The sequence below is a fragment of the Cryptomeria japonica genome, chromosome 8 (assembly GCF_030272615.1).
Source record: "Cryptomeria japonica chromosome 8, Sugi_1.0, whole genome shotgun sequence".
Taxonomy (NCBI): domain Eukaryota; kingdom Viridiplantae; phylum Streptophyta; class Pinopsida; order Cupressales; family Cupressaceae; genus Cryptomeria; species Cryptomeria japonica.
The window spans coordinates 617164363-617181164 of NC_081412.1; the positions used below are offsets into that span (position 1 = coordinate 617164363).

The 16802-nt window shown below is 34.7% G+C and overlaps 1 protein-coding gene across 1 annotated transcript; it reads right to left on the reverse strand.

The window, feature by feature from the left end:
• Positions 1-8011: 8011 nt before the first annotated feature.
• On the reverse strand, positions 8012-9749 carry LOC131043675 (clavaminate synthase-like protein At3g21360). The gene is made up of 3 exons (XM_057976906.2): positions 9219-9749; positions 8533-8783; positions 8012-8436 (listed from the first exon to the last, which is right to left on the reverse strand). The coding sequence occupies exons 1-3, from the start codon at positions 9597-9599 to the stop codon at positions 8097-8099; spliced, it is 972 nt and encodes a 323-aa protein (XP_057832889.2). The 5' UTR covers positions 9600-9749; the 3' UTR covers positions 8012-8096.
• Positions 9750-16802: the final 7053 nt, after the last annotated feature.

Here is a 16802-nt window from a genome sequence, read left to right on the forward strand (position 1 = left end):
TCCTATGGCTCTGAGTGATAAGGTTGATAGTAGTCAACAACCATTTGGGAAGTTTAAACCGAATAGAGAGTCAATTAAATTCAATGAAAACATCATCAACAACAATGTGAATGCAGCATCAGGTGTGCCTCCTATTTCTAAGTTTTTCAGGAAAGAAAGAAAGTTTACTCCTTTGAATGAATCATTGCATAGTATTATGAATAAGTTATTGGAACAAAATGTGCTTACTCTCCCTCCTATAAGGCAAATAGATCCTCCAAAGATTAATTCACCCTATTTTGATAACAAATCTTTTTGTCAATTTCATCGTCATCCTGGGCATGATACTGAAAAATGTTTTGCTTTAAAGGGAAAAATTCAAGATTTGATTGATAATAATACTATCTCTGTTTCTGGTGTGAATGATAAAGGCAACACATCTGTAGCTCCTCCTAACCAAAATCTTAAGATTTTTACTGATCCATTACCTTCTCATACCTCTAATGCGATTGATACTACTGATTCCTCTATCTCACCTGATGATCTTGTGTCTATGACTCCTAATGTGATTAACTTTGTGGAGCAGCAGAAAATCCCTAAAGAACCTTCCATCACCTTTGATTCTAGTGAAACTATCAGGGCTCCTGATGGTCCTTTATATATAGTTGCAAAAGTCAAGAATACACCTTGCCGTGGAGTGCTTATTGATCCTTCTTGTATGATTAATGTCATTACTGAAGAATTTATTTTTACTTTGCAATTGAATCAAGTGATCTATGATGAAACAAATGTGGTTGTGAAACTATTTGATGCATTTTCTTCTCCTGCAATTGGTTCTATTACATTACCTATTGAGGTCCATAACAAATCCCTTGATGTGGACTTTGCTATTATTCCATCATCCGAACAATTTTCTGTGAAGCTAGGCTATCCTTGGCTATCTTCCATGAAAGCTATTGCTTCTCCTATTCACAAGTGTTTGAAATTTCCCCATAATGGTGAAGTTGTTACTGTCAATCATAGTCTCTTTAAACCAGCTGAAAGAACTTCTAGTGTTCCTATTGATTACTTTTGGCCTAAACAATTCCAATCTCTTCCTCCGCGAAGTGATCATCTTTTCAAATCTTATCAAAAGTGGAAAAAAGATATGATCCTTTCTCTAAGTGAACCTAGAACACCCAAACTTGATATTCCTATCATTCTTGAGAAGGAAGTTCTTCCTTTGAAAGATAAAACTAATGTCTTTCCTCAAGAAGATTCCCAACCCATTCCTATGGATGTGACTATGCCTATATCTAATAAACTTCCTAAAAGTAGACCTATACCTCCTCATCATGATGGACTTGGTCTCCTTCCTAAACAAAATATTCCTCCCTTATATGGAGCAGTTCCTCCTCCTTCCTCTTATGGAGAGAAGAGAGCTTCCTCTTCTCCTATTGTTCAACTTAAGAGACCACAACCTAAACACCCAAATGAAAAGGATGAGAACATTCCTCCTCCTCAATCTTCGCAACTTCCTACTAAGACTCGATGGAATCGTTCTGCACGTGAATGCCGACGAAAGTGTCGTCTTAGAGCTCAGGCAGCTGCTTCTCAAACTTTGCAATCCCCAAAAACACCTTCAGCCAGTATTATTTCATTTTCTCCTCAGCCGACGATTGAGCCGAAATCTCCTAAACGTAAGATGCATGATGGTCTTGATCCTGTGCGAGTTAAAGATCCTATTTTTATAAATCTTGATGATGATATAGATGAAAATGTTATTCATGATGAAAATGGTACTCCTGTTCATTCTGATAGTGAATATGAATATGTTGATGTTGATAACCATTTATCTAACGCATTTTCTAAAGCACTTATCCTAGCTCCTAGACAAGAACACCGCGGCTTGGGATATGAACATAGCCCTTGTTTGGATCTTGTGATAGCTCCATCTGCTGTGTTGGATGTTCCTCCTCTAGCGTGTTTCCTACCTTCTCGAAATACTGATCAGCAAGATCAGGGGGTAGATGACGTGCTAGACTAGTTTCATTAGCATAGCAGATTCTCTCCCCCTCTCTTTTGTTACTTCTTCTATGTGTTATTCTCATTCTTCTATTTGTTGTCCTTAGTGTTGTCTACTTGAGGACGATGCAAAGCATTGAGATCTCTTTTGGTCTCTCTCATGTTGACTCAAAAGACACATGTGTTCCCTTCTTCTAGGTGACCTTCCTTGATTGGGGAATGAAGAACAATTATGCATACATACATATGATATACATGAATTATCATACAGCATACTGACCCCAAGGAAAGTGAAGACACCTTGTGCTTTGTGTTTTGTGTCTATTATCCTTGGGCTTATCTCACACTTGGGGGCTAAATCCTTGTGATAACGTGCTCCTTTCCCTTCTCATTCTTATATGTATCACTACCTTAAGGAAATCACCCCCGGTGAGGCGTGTGCGATCGCTTTAACGTAGGGGGGCATACATCCCGTTCATATCTTTTCAAGATACTTGAAAATTTCTTGACAAATTTAGCTTTGCCTTGAAAATTTTTGATATCTTTCTTGCATGACTCATAGTGAGGGAACCTTACTATTGACAGTCATGGTTCTCCCTCGTGATCTTCCCTTTTATTTGTCAATTGAAGTCGTAAGATCCTTAGTCCACTGGGGGCTTGGTGTATCTTGCCTCCTTGACGTGGTGAAAGTTTTTCAATGTTGTTTCCTTATACTTTACCGGAAGTATGAGCATACGCTTATACTCCCGCTAAAGTGGGGGCTAAATATAGCATCCTAAAATTGTGACACTTGCAATTTCGACTGCATTTGGGTCTTCACGATGGTGATGCAACACGGAACCTGAATGGAGACCTCAAAACCTATTTATAACACCAAAAACTGCATTTTTCAGCACCCTGGCTTGATCCTCCTTGCACCCCGCTGTCCCTGGAGGTGGGACCATGGCGCCCTGGTCCTTCAGGACTATGGCGCCTAGCGCCCTGGTCCCCCAGGACCATGGCGCCCAGTGCCCTGGTCCCTGGCCCTATTTTGGGCCCGGTCTCTTTTGGGTATCGGGTCTCTAAGTTTGCAATTCGGGAAATATTGTTTCCTGGTCAGCCTAAGGTCGGGAAAATCAGTCTATTAGCCCTAATTGACAAGTATATAAACTACATTTCCCCTCTCAAAAGGGAGGAGGACATATGTGAGCAAGGCGCGAAAGCAATATTCAAACATTCAAGCATTCAAGCATTCAAGCATTCCTTCAAGCAATTGATCATTCTAAGTCTCCATTCAAGGCTAAGTGTTGCATTCAAGACAAGGATTCAACCATTGAAGAGGAGATCACATACAACACATTACATACTACATACATTACACCTTCGCATGTAAGAATACAAACATTCTTACAACAAGGTATCAGTACTTGTTTACATTACAAACATTTACATTTACAGCATTCTCATTTGTTGGTTAAATCCAAAACCGGGGTTTGACCTAAAGGCAAACCCCTCATCCCTAACCCCCCAATCGTCCTCTCTTTTCTATGTGTAGGTTGCAGGTACGCAGTTGTAATTGAAGATCTGGAATCCTTGTGCAGAGACGAACAGATCCCCCTTCGTTTTGCGGATTATTCGGAGGACCGTGTGCACGCCGGGCGCCATCGTCCCGTCAACTTTCACTCAAATTTGCAGAACAACACCGTCTCGACATTTTACTGCTAATTCCAGGTCCGCAGCTTCATCCTATATTCCTATCTCTGTTTATAAGTGAATCTTTCTCACTTTTTATGCATTCCTAGCTTAATCTTTCTATCTACATTTCTTTACAAAAGAGGGTATCCTTGATGTCTTAACCCTTGAAACTCATTTAGAATCCAATCTTGCATTGCGTGGGATTGGATCTTGTGGGCTTCAACCCCTCTTTTGAATGTAAAGTCTCTCCTAAGTGAAAACCATCAACCCTAGTGACTCTCCCTTCTCTCTCCTCGGAGTTGGGGTGGGGTGAACGACTAGGGTTCGATTTTTCTGCTTTACAGTATGTGTAGATGTCAAATGTGAAATGATTAACCAAATAAAGCATTAGAACTAAGAATAATCTAATGAATATGGGCCTATTAAAATTTGAGTACAAGTTTCCATCTATACTCAATAGAGGTAGGTGATGGTATCTTCTCTCCATTTTCAATATAATAGCCCCTTCCATATAATTGATATGTTTTAAATTGGGATTTTCCAATGTGTTAGAAAGAAATAATTCCTAAAAAATGAATTATTATTCACCATAATAGAAACCAAAGATCTCATCTCACCATCCACTTCAAAGAGATTCTCAAAATTAAAATGGTACATGTAGATTATATTATATAAAAATAATATACCTTTATAAAGTTTTATCACCCTATCATTGAGTGAACAACTATTGTAAAAGATAGATTATAAATAATGATATTACCATCTCTTGAACACCATCAATGTTGTATAAGCCTTTAATATTTGAAGCAATGCATAGTTCTCTTTGAATGGAAAACGTATTGTTCAATTGAACATGGTTTCCATGTAAATCATTTACTTTGTATAGATTTAATTAGCCAAGATTTATATTATTCTTATTATTTATAAAGTAAATAATATCAAATTATGCAATAAAATATTTGGCTTCAATAAATTAACATGTGGTTTCGACAAATAAATTTTATTAAACTAGAACATTGTGCTAGCCTTTTGAATAATACAACAAGTGCCATGTAGTTATCAATACTTGCCATTTTAATTTTGGAATAGAAGTAATAAATGTAATAAAGTAATCACCTAAGGAGAATTAAATTATACAAAGAGATGGATTCATTTTCATTTGCTGTAACTATTACAGTTCTTGTGAATTGGGGAATTTTTGGTGCAAGTCTACAGTAGGATCATCATCATCATGGTCCTAGAGTGGTTGTCCAAGAAGGGGAATCTTAATTTTCAAAGGAAGTGTCTTCTAGTAGTGATGGGTTGTGTGGAGACAAGGGTTTATTTGCGGTCCACTATCCAATGGTGGTAAAGGGTTTCATCATCTGAGGGATAATATATAGGAAGGCTACGGGTAGGTAGCTAGATAAGATCTTGCAATAGGGGCTTTGGGGTGATGGATTAGAGTACTTTGGAGGACATATAGAAGATAGGATAGTTTGGCACATGATTAGAGAAAATTTAGGGCCTAGGGTGGATGGGACGAGGCATGGCTTTTATCGGGAGGGAGGATGTAGCAAAGATTGTGAGTTCGGGGAAGGAGGTGAGGATATGCAAAATCAGAGTTCTAGTTATCTTGTAATAACTTTAGATGAGGCGATGGAGAAGGAAATGGTAAAAAATGAGAGGCATTTTTCCAAACTAGGCTTGATTGGGAGATTTAGACATTTTTGGCCAAGCCTTAGAGATTTAAATTCATGGATTTTAGAAATATGGGGCCCATTTTTGAAAGGAGATGTGAAAATATATCCTAGAGCTTGTGGTCTTTTTTGTGGTACTGTTTGAAAATTTTCCGTATAGATTTACAATATTTTATATGATTACTAGTGGAGTTTGGAAGATAAGTACCAGTTGATGCTTAAACCTTGATACTTGAATTTCAACCCTACTATTGAATCTTTTGATAAGATTCCAATTTGGGTAAGACCCCCTAATCTCCATTTGCAATATTGGGTTGATTCTTGCTTTGTTGTTGTAGGTATTTATTTGGGTAGATTATTAGCGATTAATGAGGACTCTTCAAATTTTTGTCACACCACATCTGCTCAGATTTTGGTGGAAATGAATGTCAAAGGATTTTATAGAGGAGATTTTATTGAAATCTGCTGAAGAATGTTGGATCCAACATTTGGATATCAAAGGGATCCCTTTTTGATGTCGAAGATGCTTTCAAATAGGGCATGTTGCTACTACATGTGCCAAGAGGAAATTAGAAAATTGAGCTGCTTGGTGCAAAGAGGTCTCTCTCGCTCATTCTTTGCTAGAGAAGGATGAGTTGGGCTGTGATAGTAACTCAAAGGAAGAGCTTGTCATAGGTACATGTAATGGTGCAATGTCTCATGTTCCTCAATCCTCAAGAGTTTGGGTTTGAGTTTAAACAAGTCTTGTGGTATTGTTGGAACAAAGTTAGAGAAAGTGGATAATCCTGAAACCCTAGGGTATAAAGAGAAAATGGAAATTACGTCTCCCATAAATGCATTGATGAAAAGAAACACAATATTTTGCAAGAGCCAAGTACTGAAGAGTTAGAGTAGCAAGGATGGGCTATTGTGCATGAGAAAATGGGTAAAAGATTATAGATGATGGCTCTTGTAACATGCTTCTTTCATCTCATACAAAGTTGAAGAAAAAATGAAGTTGTAATGTCGACCTATTAATGGATCTCAGTTTGTTGGAAATATGTGCTTTGGGGAGGTGGCTCCCTAACTGTAGCCTTAACTGGTCCATACTAGGTTCAAAATCTTGATTATTAATAAAATATTAAAACTAATTATTGATAGAAAAAATGAAGCATCTAATATTTTATTTTTTTGTAACTATTATTATATTTTAATGTTAAGAATAAGAAAGGTTGTTTGAATTAGTTGATTCTTATTCTATTAGTAAATCTTTGTGAAAGTGAAATTAAAAGGTTCAAAATATATAATTTAGAAATAGAAATAAACAATGTGATTTGAATTATAATTGTAACTTAGAATTATATACCTTGTGGTTAAAGTTATATGTATTGTACTTTTATTTTATTTTTTATTTTGAGAAATGAATTTATATGAGAAATAACAATATATATTGTAATATAATCTAATTCTATTCCATTTATAAGTGACAAGGTATTAAATTACACTACGGTAGCCCTAACTAATAACTAAAATATTGCTATTCTAAATATTATATTATTATCAAATTTTTATATTATTAAAGTTCATGAGAATAACCTAACCTAACTAAAATAATATTACTAATTTGTTTTTTTCAATAATAGGATTATGGTTAAATTAAGGTTATGTTTATACTTCCTCTTAAGTTAAGCTTAGGTTAAATCTCTAGTTTATAGTTATGCTAAGGTTCAAATAGAAATATGGTTAGATTCGAGGTTAGGTTAGGGTTAGTGTCATATAGATAAACATTAAGATTCTTATATTATTGTATTTTAATTATTATATTTTAAAAATTAGAATACATATTAAATTATTATTATTATATTATAATTGTTTTAAATTATGAGGTTTAATCTATTAACCAACAAAATATATTATAACATTATAGTATAAATTTTTATATATTTTATTAATATATTATTAAAAATATTAATACTATATTGTTAATATTAGAATTATTATATTACTTCTATTATTATAACTTATAAATATTTAATATTATAATAACTAAAATATTGTTATTCTATGTATTATATTTTTATAATCTTATATTAATAATAATATTTTATAATCTATTTTTTTATATTATATTAACTAAAATAATATTATTCTAAATAGCATATTATTATTATCTTATTTTTATTATTATATTAACAATACAATTTTTTTTATGGGGACCAAAATTCAAATCCCTCTTGAGTGCTAGACACGGATTTCAACAACAATGATGTTGGATACTATAAAAAGTGCCCCTTAAATTATAAACTAAGTAATCTATTATACCATGATATGAAATATTGAACTTAAAAAGTTTTCTTAAAAATTGCATTACTTACAAACAAGTAAATCATTTTAAGCCATCCATGCATTGGTCTTTGTTAAAAAAAATGTGGTTTGTTATAAGAGATAAATATTAATTTTTTGAAATCATAAAAAATTCAACATTTAGATGTTATCAACTACCATTACATTCAAACAATTCTACCAACTTCACTGTATTTCACAGAAAAATATTTATTTTTTATATAATTATTGACTATTTATAGTATCTAATTAATACTATCCTATTAATAGCACATAAATGTTTTGGCTATTAAAATCCATTTTATTGACACATATATAGAGTTCAAAGTTTATTTCTAACATAATTAAATATAAGTAATTTCTAATTTATAGTTTTCCATGTATAACAACATAAGCAACATAAATATAGTCTAGTTTTAGTAAACATCAATATGTCTATTACTTGCAAAAGGCAGCAAGTATTCTTCTTGGTGGTTTTGAAGGCCTTCTTGCATGCATTACAAACCTGTTGTCTAAGACAACCACATCAGCAACTTCCCATTTCACTTCAATGGCCTCCTCTTCAGCAATTTGGAGGCATGATTCAATGACCTCTTTGGGAATTACAGATCCATCTCCTAGTATAGGAGCATTCTTTAGATCATTAAATGTTAAAAGATTGAACCAAGCTTTCTTATCCCCATCTACAATTCTCATAGAATCACTGGCTTCTATCTGAAAGGTCATTTTGTTCCCATCCCAAGTCAACTTCGATATTTTCAATCCACCATCTAAAGCCCTAGAAACAAATTCATAAATATATATTCCATTAATTTTGAATAAAAACTCCTGAATAAAATATATGGAAAATACAAAAATTCAACGTAATTCTTACTTTCTTTGTGCTTCTTCCTTATCCTTGGTTTTGTACAAGGTCTGCCATCCTATCAAGAAATCATTAGGATCGTCGTCCGCAGGAAAAATGGCAGAATAAATCAACCCTTCTTTTTCGAGTTTGGTAACAAATTCAGGGTATTTCTCTTCCATTCTTTCAGTAATCTTATGACTTAACAAAATTGCAGTCTGCCCTCCATCTGGAGGAGCAATCTCACAATAAAAAGCTAATTTGGTTGGGAAGTCTTCAAACTGCCTCACCAAAAGAAACATATATAATTAAAACCATAGAACACAGATGACGGAATACTTGTTTTTAATTTTATTGCAATTCTAAATCTGTAATTTAATTAAAAAAATTGACTGAACATTTTATGTTTTAAATAGATATATGATATAAAATATATTAAAAAACAAAAATACTTTGATTATATCCGGAAATTCTAACAAGTAAAAAAGGACGTTAAAATCGAATTCAACTAAAGGTGAGAAAAATCAGGTCTATTTTTCCAATACTGAACCACCTTGACCGTCTAAAAAACAGAACACTTCTTCACAGGTATAGATCTGATTCTGTAATCAAACTACTCAGTTGATTCACTAAAAATTTCTTTCATGATGATATTGCAAATAAACCAAATACAGACTAGTGATAATCGGACGTTTTCAGTAGGGGTAGAAACATACCAAAGCCATCTCATGGTGAAATTTGATGGGTTGATGGAGAGGAGCTTCATTTGCGGTAAAAACCCTTCCCTCAACCCTTATTCTTGAAGCTGCTCCCAAATATGCCATTTCATCCCACCCAAAAGCTTCCATAACGGCGTTGAAATCTGATGCAGATTTGAGAGGAAATCCTCTGAAAAGCAACGCTCCCACCTTCTTCAGATGATCGTCGATCCACTCTCTGTTGCTTTCAATTGTGTGGAGAAAGGATTGTAAGGTGTTACCCTCATCACTCACATCTTGGGGCAACAGAACCATCGGAAACAGGAGCCCATCTTCATTTACAACTTTCTGCTGGGCAATTTTCCCTAGATGGAAAGGGCAATCCTGCAACTTCCCCATTTTCCTAAACGTTCCCAATAATGGCCACAGCTGTGTTGTCCAAAATTGTGTGCCTTATTAATAAGAAATGAGATTTCATCGGAAACGGGATTTGAAAGTTAATAATAAATAAGATTTCATCGGAAAGGGGATTTTGTTAATCTTGTATTATTCTGAAGTGGGGCTTTGCTAATGGCGACTTCCATTCTAGAAACACGTTGGTAAATTAAAATTTTTAATTAGGGTTTTAAAGATCACGATCTCTTCGGGGTATATTTATCATGTGTCGTATTTGAAAGAAAACTATAGTAGTGAAAAAAACAGCATGGTGCACTAAGGTCAAGAAGAAGACATCTTTGAAAATGACAGTATTTAACACAGCGCTCTGAATAAGGGTTGGCAATATCTGTATAAGAAAGAATGCGGGTTGTGTATAATAATGACGAGTATGACTTCTTCTTGGCCCTCTTGCAATCTCTGTTGACAAATATGTCTAATAATGACAAATATGGCAATTTGCTATCACCTCCTAACCTACCATTTCTCCCGGCATTATCTGTTGCAGATTCCCACGCTTCTCTATCATCTTTGGAGTTGAATTTGTCTCTCTTCTGTGTAGATTCCCACTATAAGAATTGATTTTTCTGCTGGCTTTTATTTCATCATGATATGAAGAAAATGAATACCACAAATGGTAAATTTGGTTCGTTTTTCGTGCGTATGATCCCAAGGTAGCATATTAAAAATGTCCACTTAATAATATATAATATAAAGAAACATACATTGAGATCGTGGAATGTGAGGATGAGGTTTTTGCCCATATAATAATGTGGTGAAAAGAGGGAACAAGAGAACAGACAGGACACTAAGCATGCATTTGCTGTTAAAAGGAATGAGCAATTTCAAGTGAAACTCTACAAAATTGACCTACGTCTTTTTTTGGCTTGTACATGATAAGCTATGCCTCACCAAAAAAGGAGCATTTTGATGACGATTTGCTTTGACCTATTTTTTTTTTTTTTTTTAATATCTTAAATCAAGAAAGAGTTTTAGAATCCTTAAAAAATTATTTAGGATAACATTTGTTGAATGTCTAATATTATTATTATTTTTTTTTTTTATGTTTTGATTAGGTTGCATAAAGATTATATAGATAAGATGGCTCTTTTTCAATAAATGTTTATTAGTGATGATATTTTATAAACTTCTGAAAAAATAATACTAATTATTTATCAACAATTAGATTCGTTGACTGTTGGTACAAAATTTGTTAATGGATATTTATTTATGATATTTAATAATTTTTTATGAATGTATAATAGCAACCATTTTACCATTTTTTGTTAGAATTTGATCAAGATGCACAAGTATAATACGACAAGCTATGAAGATGATCTAACAAGATGAAAGAAATCATGATGCCTCAAGATTGGAAAAGTGAAACATTTTAAGGAGATAGTTATTCAGGATAATGTTTTATAATGTTTTGAATGCCTAGTATTAACCCTTTACCAATAATTGGATTCATTGACAGTTTCATTTTTATTGTTCGATTACAATTTAATTATTTAACAAGCTTATTGAAACTTGTTCATTACTTTATTACACAAGAAATTTATCTTGATAGACCTTCTCTCATCATCAACTATTGTTTGTGATATCACATTCTCATTTATCAAACTTTATGTCTCATTATTGTCTCTTGAGCTTTATTTTTAAAAAATATTTTATAAATTTATATATGTATAATAGTAACTCCTTACCAATTTCTTTTTGGAACCTTATCAAAATGTAGAAAGATGATTTAGCAATATACAAGGATGATGCTACAAGATGGACAAAACAAGATGTCAAAGATTGTGAAATTGAAACTTTCCTAAGGAATATTTATTTACAATAATATTTTAAAAATTTTATTATGTAACCTAATATCAATTGTAGGAGGACTATATAACAATTTTTGATAATGATGTAGTAAGATGAAGGAAAACAAGATGCTTCAATATTAATAATAAATTTTTATTTAAAATTATAATTTACAATTTGTTGCATATATAATAATAATCGCTTATCAATTTATTTTGCACCTTAATGAAGTTGCATGGGCATAATGTATCAAGGTACACATTTGATTTATCAAGATGAAGGAAAGAAGGGTATTTAAGTGAAAATTTACAAAGAAAATGTTTATTTATAATGACATTCAACAAAATTCTAACTGTCTAATACGCAAATTCATCTTCGACACTAAGTTTCCATGTTTTGACACTATTACTTGTGAATTGTTCATTTATAAGTTGTGCAACATATTTGAAACAACTATACCAATATTAGATAGTCAAGCTAGTGAATCAATATCTATTTCAACATCCTTTTCATACAATTCATGTTTAGTCATGTATTAAACAACATTAATGACACCTAATCCACTTCGGTATGAAGCCTAATTGAGCAGCCCTGATTCAACTATTAATTGCTTAATCTTTTCATGTAAATTTATCAAGCAAGATCTTTTTCATAGATCATTTGTTATCCCCAATCTTTCACACATTCTAATCCATATACACAAATTAGTACTTGGAGCCTTACATTGATAATTAAATTTTTCATAACTTTATCTACCCACATTCCCACTCACAATAATAGTGCACCTTTATTTATAAGAATGGTTTGCACTTGGGATTATATTCATTATTTTATTTTTGTAAAATATTTTTAATTATTTCTTCAAGCATTAATAGTTTGAAGATGAATTCATGATTATTCGTCTTACTAACATTTTAGGTTCTCCTAGTTAAAAGATTATTTATTTTGAGATAAATTATGGTTTCATTCCTTCTTATGAGTATAATCATTTTTTATATCATGTTGAAAATACTATTTATGAAAATTTTATATTTATTTAAATGTTTGTTGTAACCCATTACGCAACGAGTCTAACTCCTTTCATATGTGGGTTTTCATTAAATTGATCTTCACTAAAAATTGATTAATATTTTGTAATAGAACTTTTGTGGCTTGTGATTACAAATTCATTAATGGATTTTAAAAATATTCTTAGATAGTAAATAAGGAAATTTTATGAATTCAAATTTTTCTATTTTCTTTTGAATCATATACCAACATCAAACAATAAAAATTAAAATTTAGAGAATGTACATTAAGCCAAAATAATTTTTCATGTTGGACACAAGATGCCACTGAGAGGGGGGGTGAATCAGTGGTTTCTAATTTATTGCCTTTTAATCCCAATGTGAGTAGCGGTTAGAAATTCAAAAACTAAGTAAACCTACCGATAAGATAAAGGAATATATCACAATGCAACCACACAAAGGGACATCACATAACACCAATATATATGAGAAAAACCCAAGATGGGAAAAAGCTCAGTGAGAAAAGCTGCTAGAGTCTATTGCTCCAATCCAGCCTCATAATGAAAATAATGGTTATAATATTTAGGGCATCAACCCAAGGATAACCACCCTTACTGATTTAGAGCACCAACCTAAGGAGCATCAATCCCTACTGATTTATGGGCACCAACCCAAAGCAGCACCAACCCCTGCAACAAGCTCCAACTCAGTGATAACAATATGTTATATCAAAATAATACAATAGTTGTATCCCCGTTACCAATGAGTTCTATAACCTCTACAAATAATCTCTCTCTGTCGATTTCTCTCTCAATCAGCCTAACCGGTAGTATCCTCTGTCTTCCACTCTGCTTCCTCTCTACCAGTTCACACTCTTCTTCATTCTCTACTGCCTCATTTTGTCCCTGCTGCCAATACACCGACTTTGACTCCACGAGTTGGATAAACTATTAGACCATGCACTCACTACCAGTTTCCCTTACTTACTGGTTAAACCCCACACAATTCTTTGCCTTCCCGGATCTCCTCAACCAATCACTCTCCACCACTTCACTCTTTGATGCCTTCCTGTCGGTTCCATCTACAGGTTCACTTGACTGGTTCACTCTTGCAACTTACGGTTACTCGGACCTTACCGATTGAACCCTTGTTAAACCCTTTCACTGGTTACCCCTCTCCAACATTTGATCACTATGATCTTCTATAGTTTTTCACTTGGAATGTTTCTCTTCTCCTTTGTGTAGTCTCTAGTATCTTCTAGTAGCACCATATCCAGTTTTTTGTCTCCATTCTCATAGTCAAGATTTCCTCCCAAAACACAACTTTAAAATTTTGGCGCACTAGGGTTTATTTACCAATCACGAGGCTAATTGAATCAGATCCGATCTACATGTAGATTGAAAACCTGCAAACAATCTGACACTACCACCATATGTCTTTTCTTCCAAAGCACATTTGCTATACTTCGCAAACACAGACTGACTGTCGGCTTGGTATTTGGTCAATAACCATAAATGATCTAGTGGTTTGCATCACCTACTTTGATCTACACCCAGACAGTTTGCATCGATCAATGCATGCCATTGATATCCTTTGTTTGACCTTCCTTGAGCCGCAAATCTCTGCAACTTATCCCATGATTTTTTGGGGTCTTCATTCAGTGTCGGCCAACTCTGTAACTATCTCATTGGTGCACACTCCATCTACCACTTCATGCATGTTTGCCACTTCGACTCCATGTGGTACCTTTGTCAGTATCCAATTTAGCTCACTATGTCAGTCAGACTTGGTCACCGACCAATAACTCACAACCGGTGTATGCTTCATACTACCGGTCCATATTTGCTTACGAGCCCCATAACCTTGCCGGTATATCTTGCCTTATTGGTTCACCTTCATGCCTTCACCTTGCTTGTGTCGGTGGTTCATGTCAGCCCAGTCACCACACATACCAGTCCTCAACAGGTATCTAGGGTGACTCACCATGTGCATTTTCACCCGATCGAGAGCACTTCACTTTTCCTATTGGCTCTATTTTCGAGTGACAATACATCTTTCTGCATACCAGTTGTATCCTTGATGGCACCAATCCATCGATCTTCCACTATCCCACTCTGATCTACATATGCATTCCAGAGTAAATCTATTCCTACAGATGTTACCACATACCTTTTTCTTCATCTGATCGGTTCACCTCTCAAGTGGATTGCCTAAATGGCAAACTCTTCACTACTTACTCTCTCTTTTCTATCCTGGTAACACATCATCCATCCTTTTGTTGATCTAGTGCACATCTTTGGTTTCTGATATTGAAGGCATATGCTATCTCACACTTATCATCCGGTCGGTAGATGTAGATACACAATGGCTCACAATCTGCCAAACAATGATGGGAGAGGATCGAAGTCACCTGTTGGCCAATGGTGTGACTTCCTTGTTATTGGACATATGCAAATTCCTTACAATCCTTAGGCAGTATTCTTTCTTTAGTGTTCTCGTCATCCTTGGACAACATCATTTACTAGTAGGAGAACTGCAAGATGACATCAGACTATTATACTAGTGGCTTGTTCACTTTGCATTGTTATCGATCATCATCTTATCGGTTAGTACCAACATGTATACTAACTTGTTCATGCACTTGTTCACCCGGTACGGGTTTCTTCACTCCAAACATCAACTTGTATATCGGTGACTCTGGCTTGCATACTGGTTGACCTCAACTACACACAGTGTCAGTTGACATCCATGCCAGTTATACTGGTTCACATTAATGACCATAATTTCGGTTGCCATCAATGACAACACAATGCCAACAATCTCCCCCTTTGGCATTGATGTCGACATATGTAGTATCCGGTATACTATAAGCTTTATCTCTCCCTTTGACATAATGACAAAGGGGTCTTGACACCTGATGTACTATAGGCATTATCTCTCCCCCTTTCTACTCATTGCTTCTCCCTCTTTGACCACTATGCTCTACAACCTCTCTACCAATAGTACTTGAGATGAGGGGCTCAAACACCAACTGACTCCAACTTTATATACTAGTATGATACCAATTGTAGAATCACCCAATTATTGAAATCTGTGTCAGTGAATACTACTTACTTGTCAGGCAGACTGCATCTATTATCAGTGAACGAGAGAGCAGCCAGAGTTAAGGTTCCATGGGAGGTGGGAGAAAGCCATTTCATGACATCCATGCACCATGTTGCTTAGGCAACAGTCCCACCAAGGCAAGAAAGGAGGTTCAAACCCGTGACCTGGAGATCTGATACCATTTGTTGATGCATGCACTGATACAAATTGGTGCTAATCTGATACCAATGGTAAATTCTTAATCTGTGGGGGTTGCTCCAAAACTAAAATTGTTGATAGAAATCAAATAACAATCTTCATGCTCACCCCCTGTGCAGGTGATTATGACTCTTTTTTCACAGTTGGTTGCTTGAGGACATTTCTCTTCCTTTGTAGGTCTATCTCCCGATACACCAATCTAGTGTTCCTTTCACCCAATGGTCCAATTTATAATTTTCATTAAGTACAAATTGAGTAGACATTAAAAGGAACCACAAATCAGGACCGGTTAGCACTTCCCAAAGTCTCAACCTTATCAATGCAGCAACGTAGACACTTGATCTCCCCCTATGTCTAGCATATCCGATATTAATCAGAAAATATGGCTAGGAACTCCCCCTAAGTCTTAGGTCTTAGGTCCTAAAATGGTTCTCTAATATGCACCTTATACCATTTGAGCTGTGCATAATTGCCTTGCAAATGATCTTCCACTCCCATGACACCCATTTCACCTTGTGACATGATCTTGAATGACCATAATGCTAAACCACAACACCATCATGTCAACTATCAAACTGGTTAACTCATACTGATCAATGTATATATGGTCAACTATTGGACCACCACATCATCAATCAGGACATTTCCACTATCACCCGAGACATGATTTCATCTATCCAAGCCACAAGAGAGACTACAAGAATCATAATCTATACCACTAGTTATCATCCATACTAGTAACATACTACACATACCAGATTATTATACCGGTCCAATACCTCCACCGAGACACTTTCCTCTAACCTCTATCTTCTCTTTTCAATTACTTATGATATAAATGTTTGTCTATTGACACTATCCGTAGTGATCCATCTCACATAAGTAGATGTGTAGCCAAGGCACTGACTACACATACATTACCATCTCACCTTCACCTTTATACTAGTGAGCAACTGTCCTTACATTTTCCTTTTTCAAATTAGGGGGTGAATGATGTGATCATTATGTAGCTCCCCATAAGGTCTTGCATCTCCTTTAAGCCTTATGA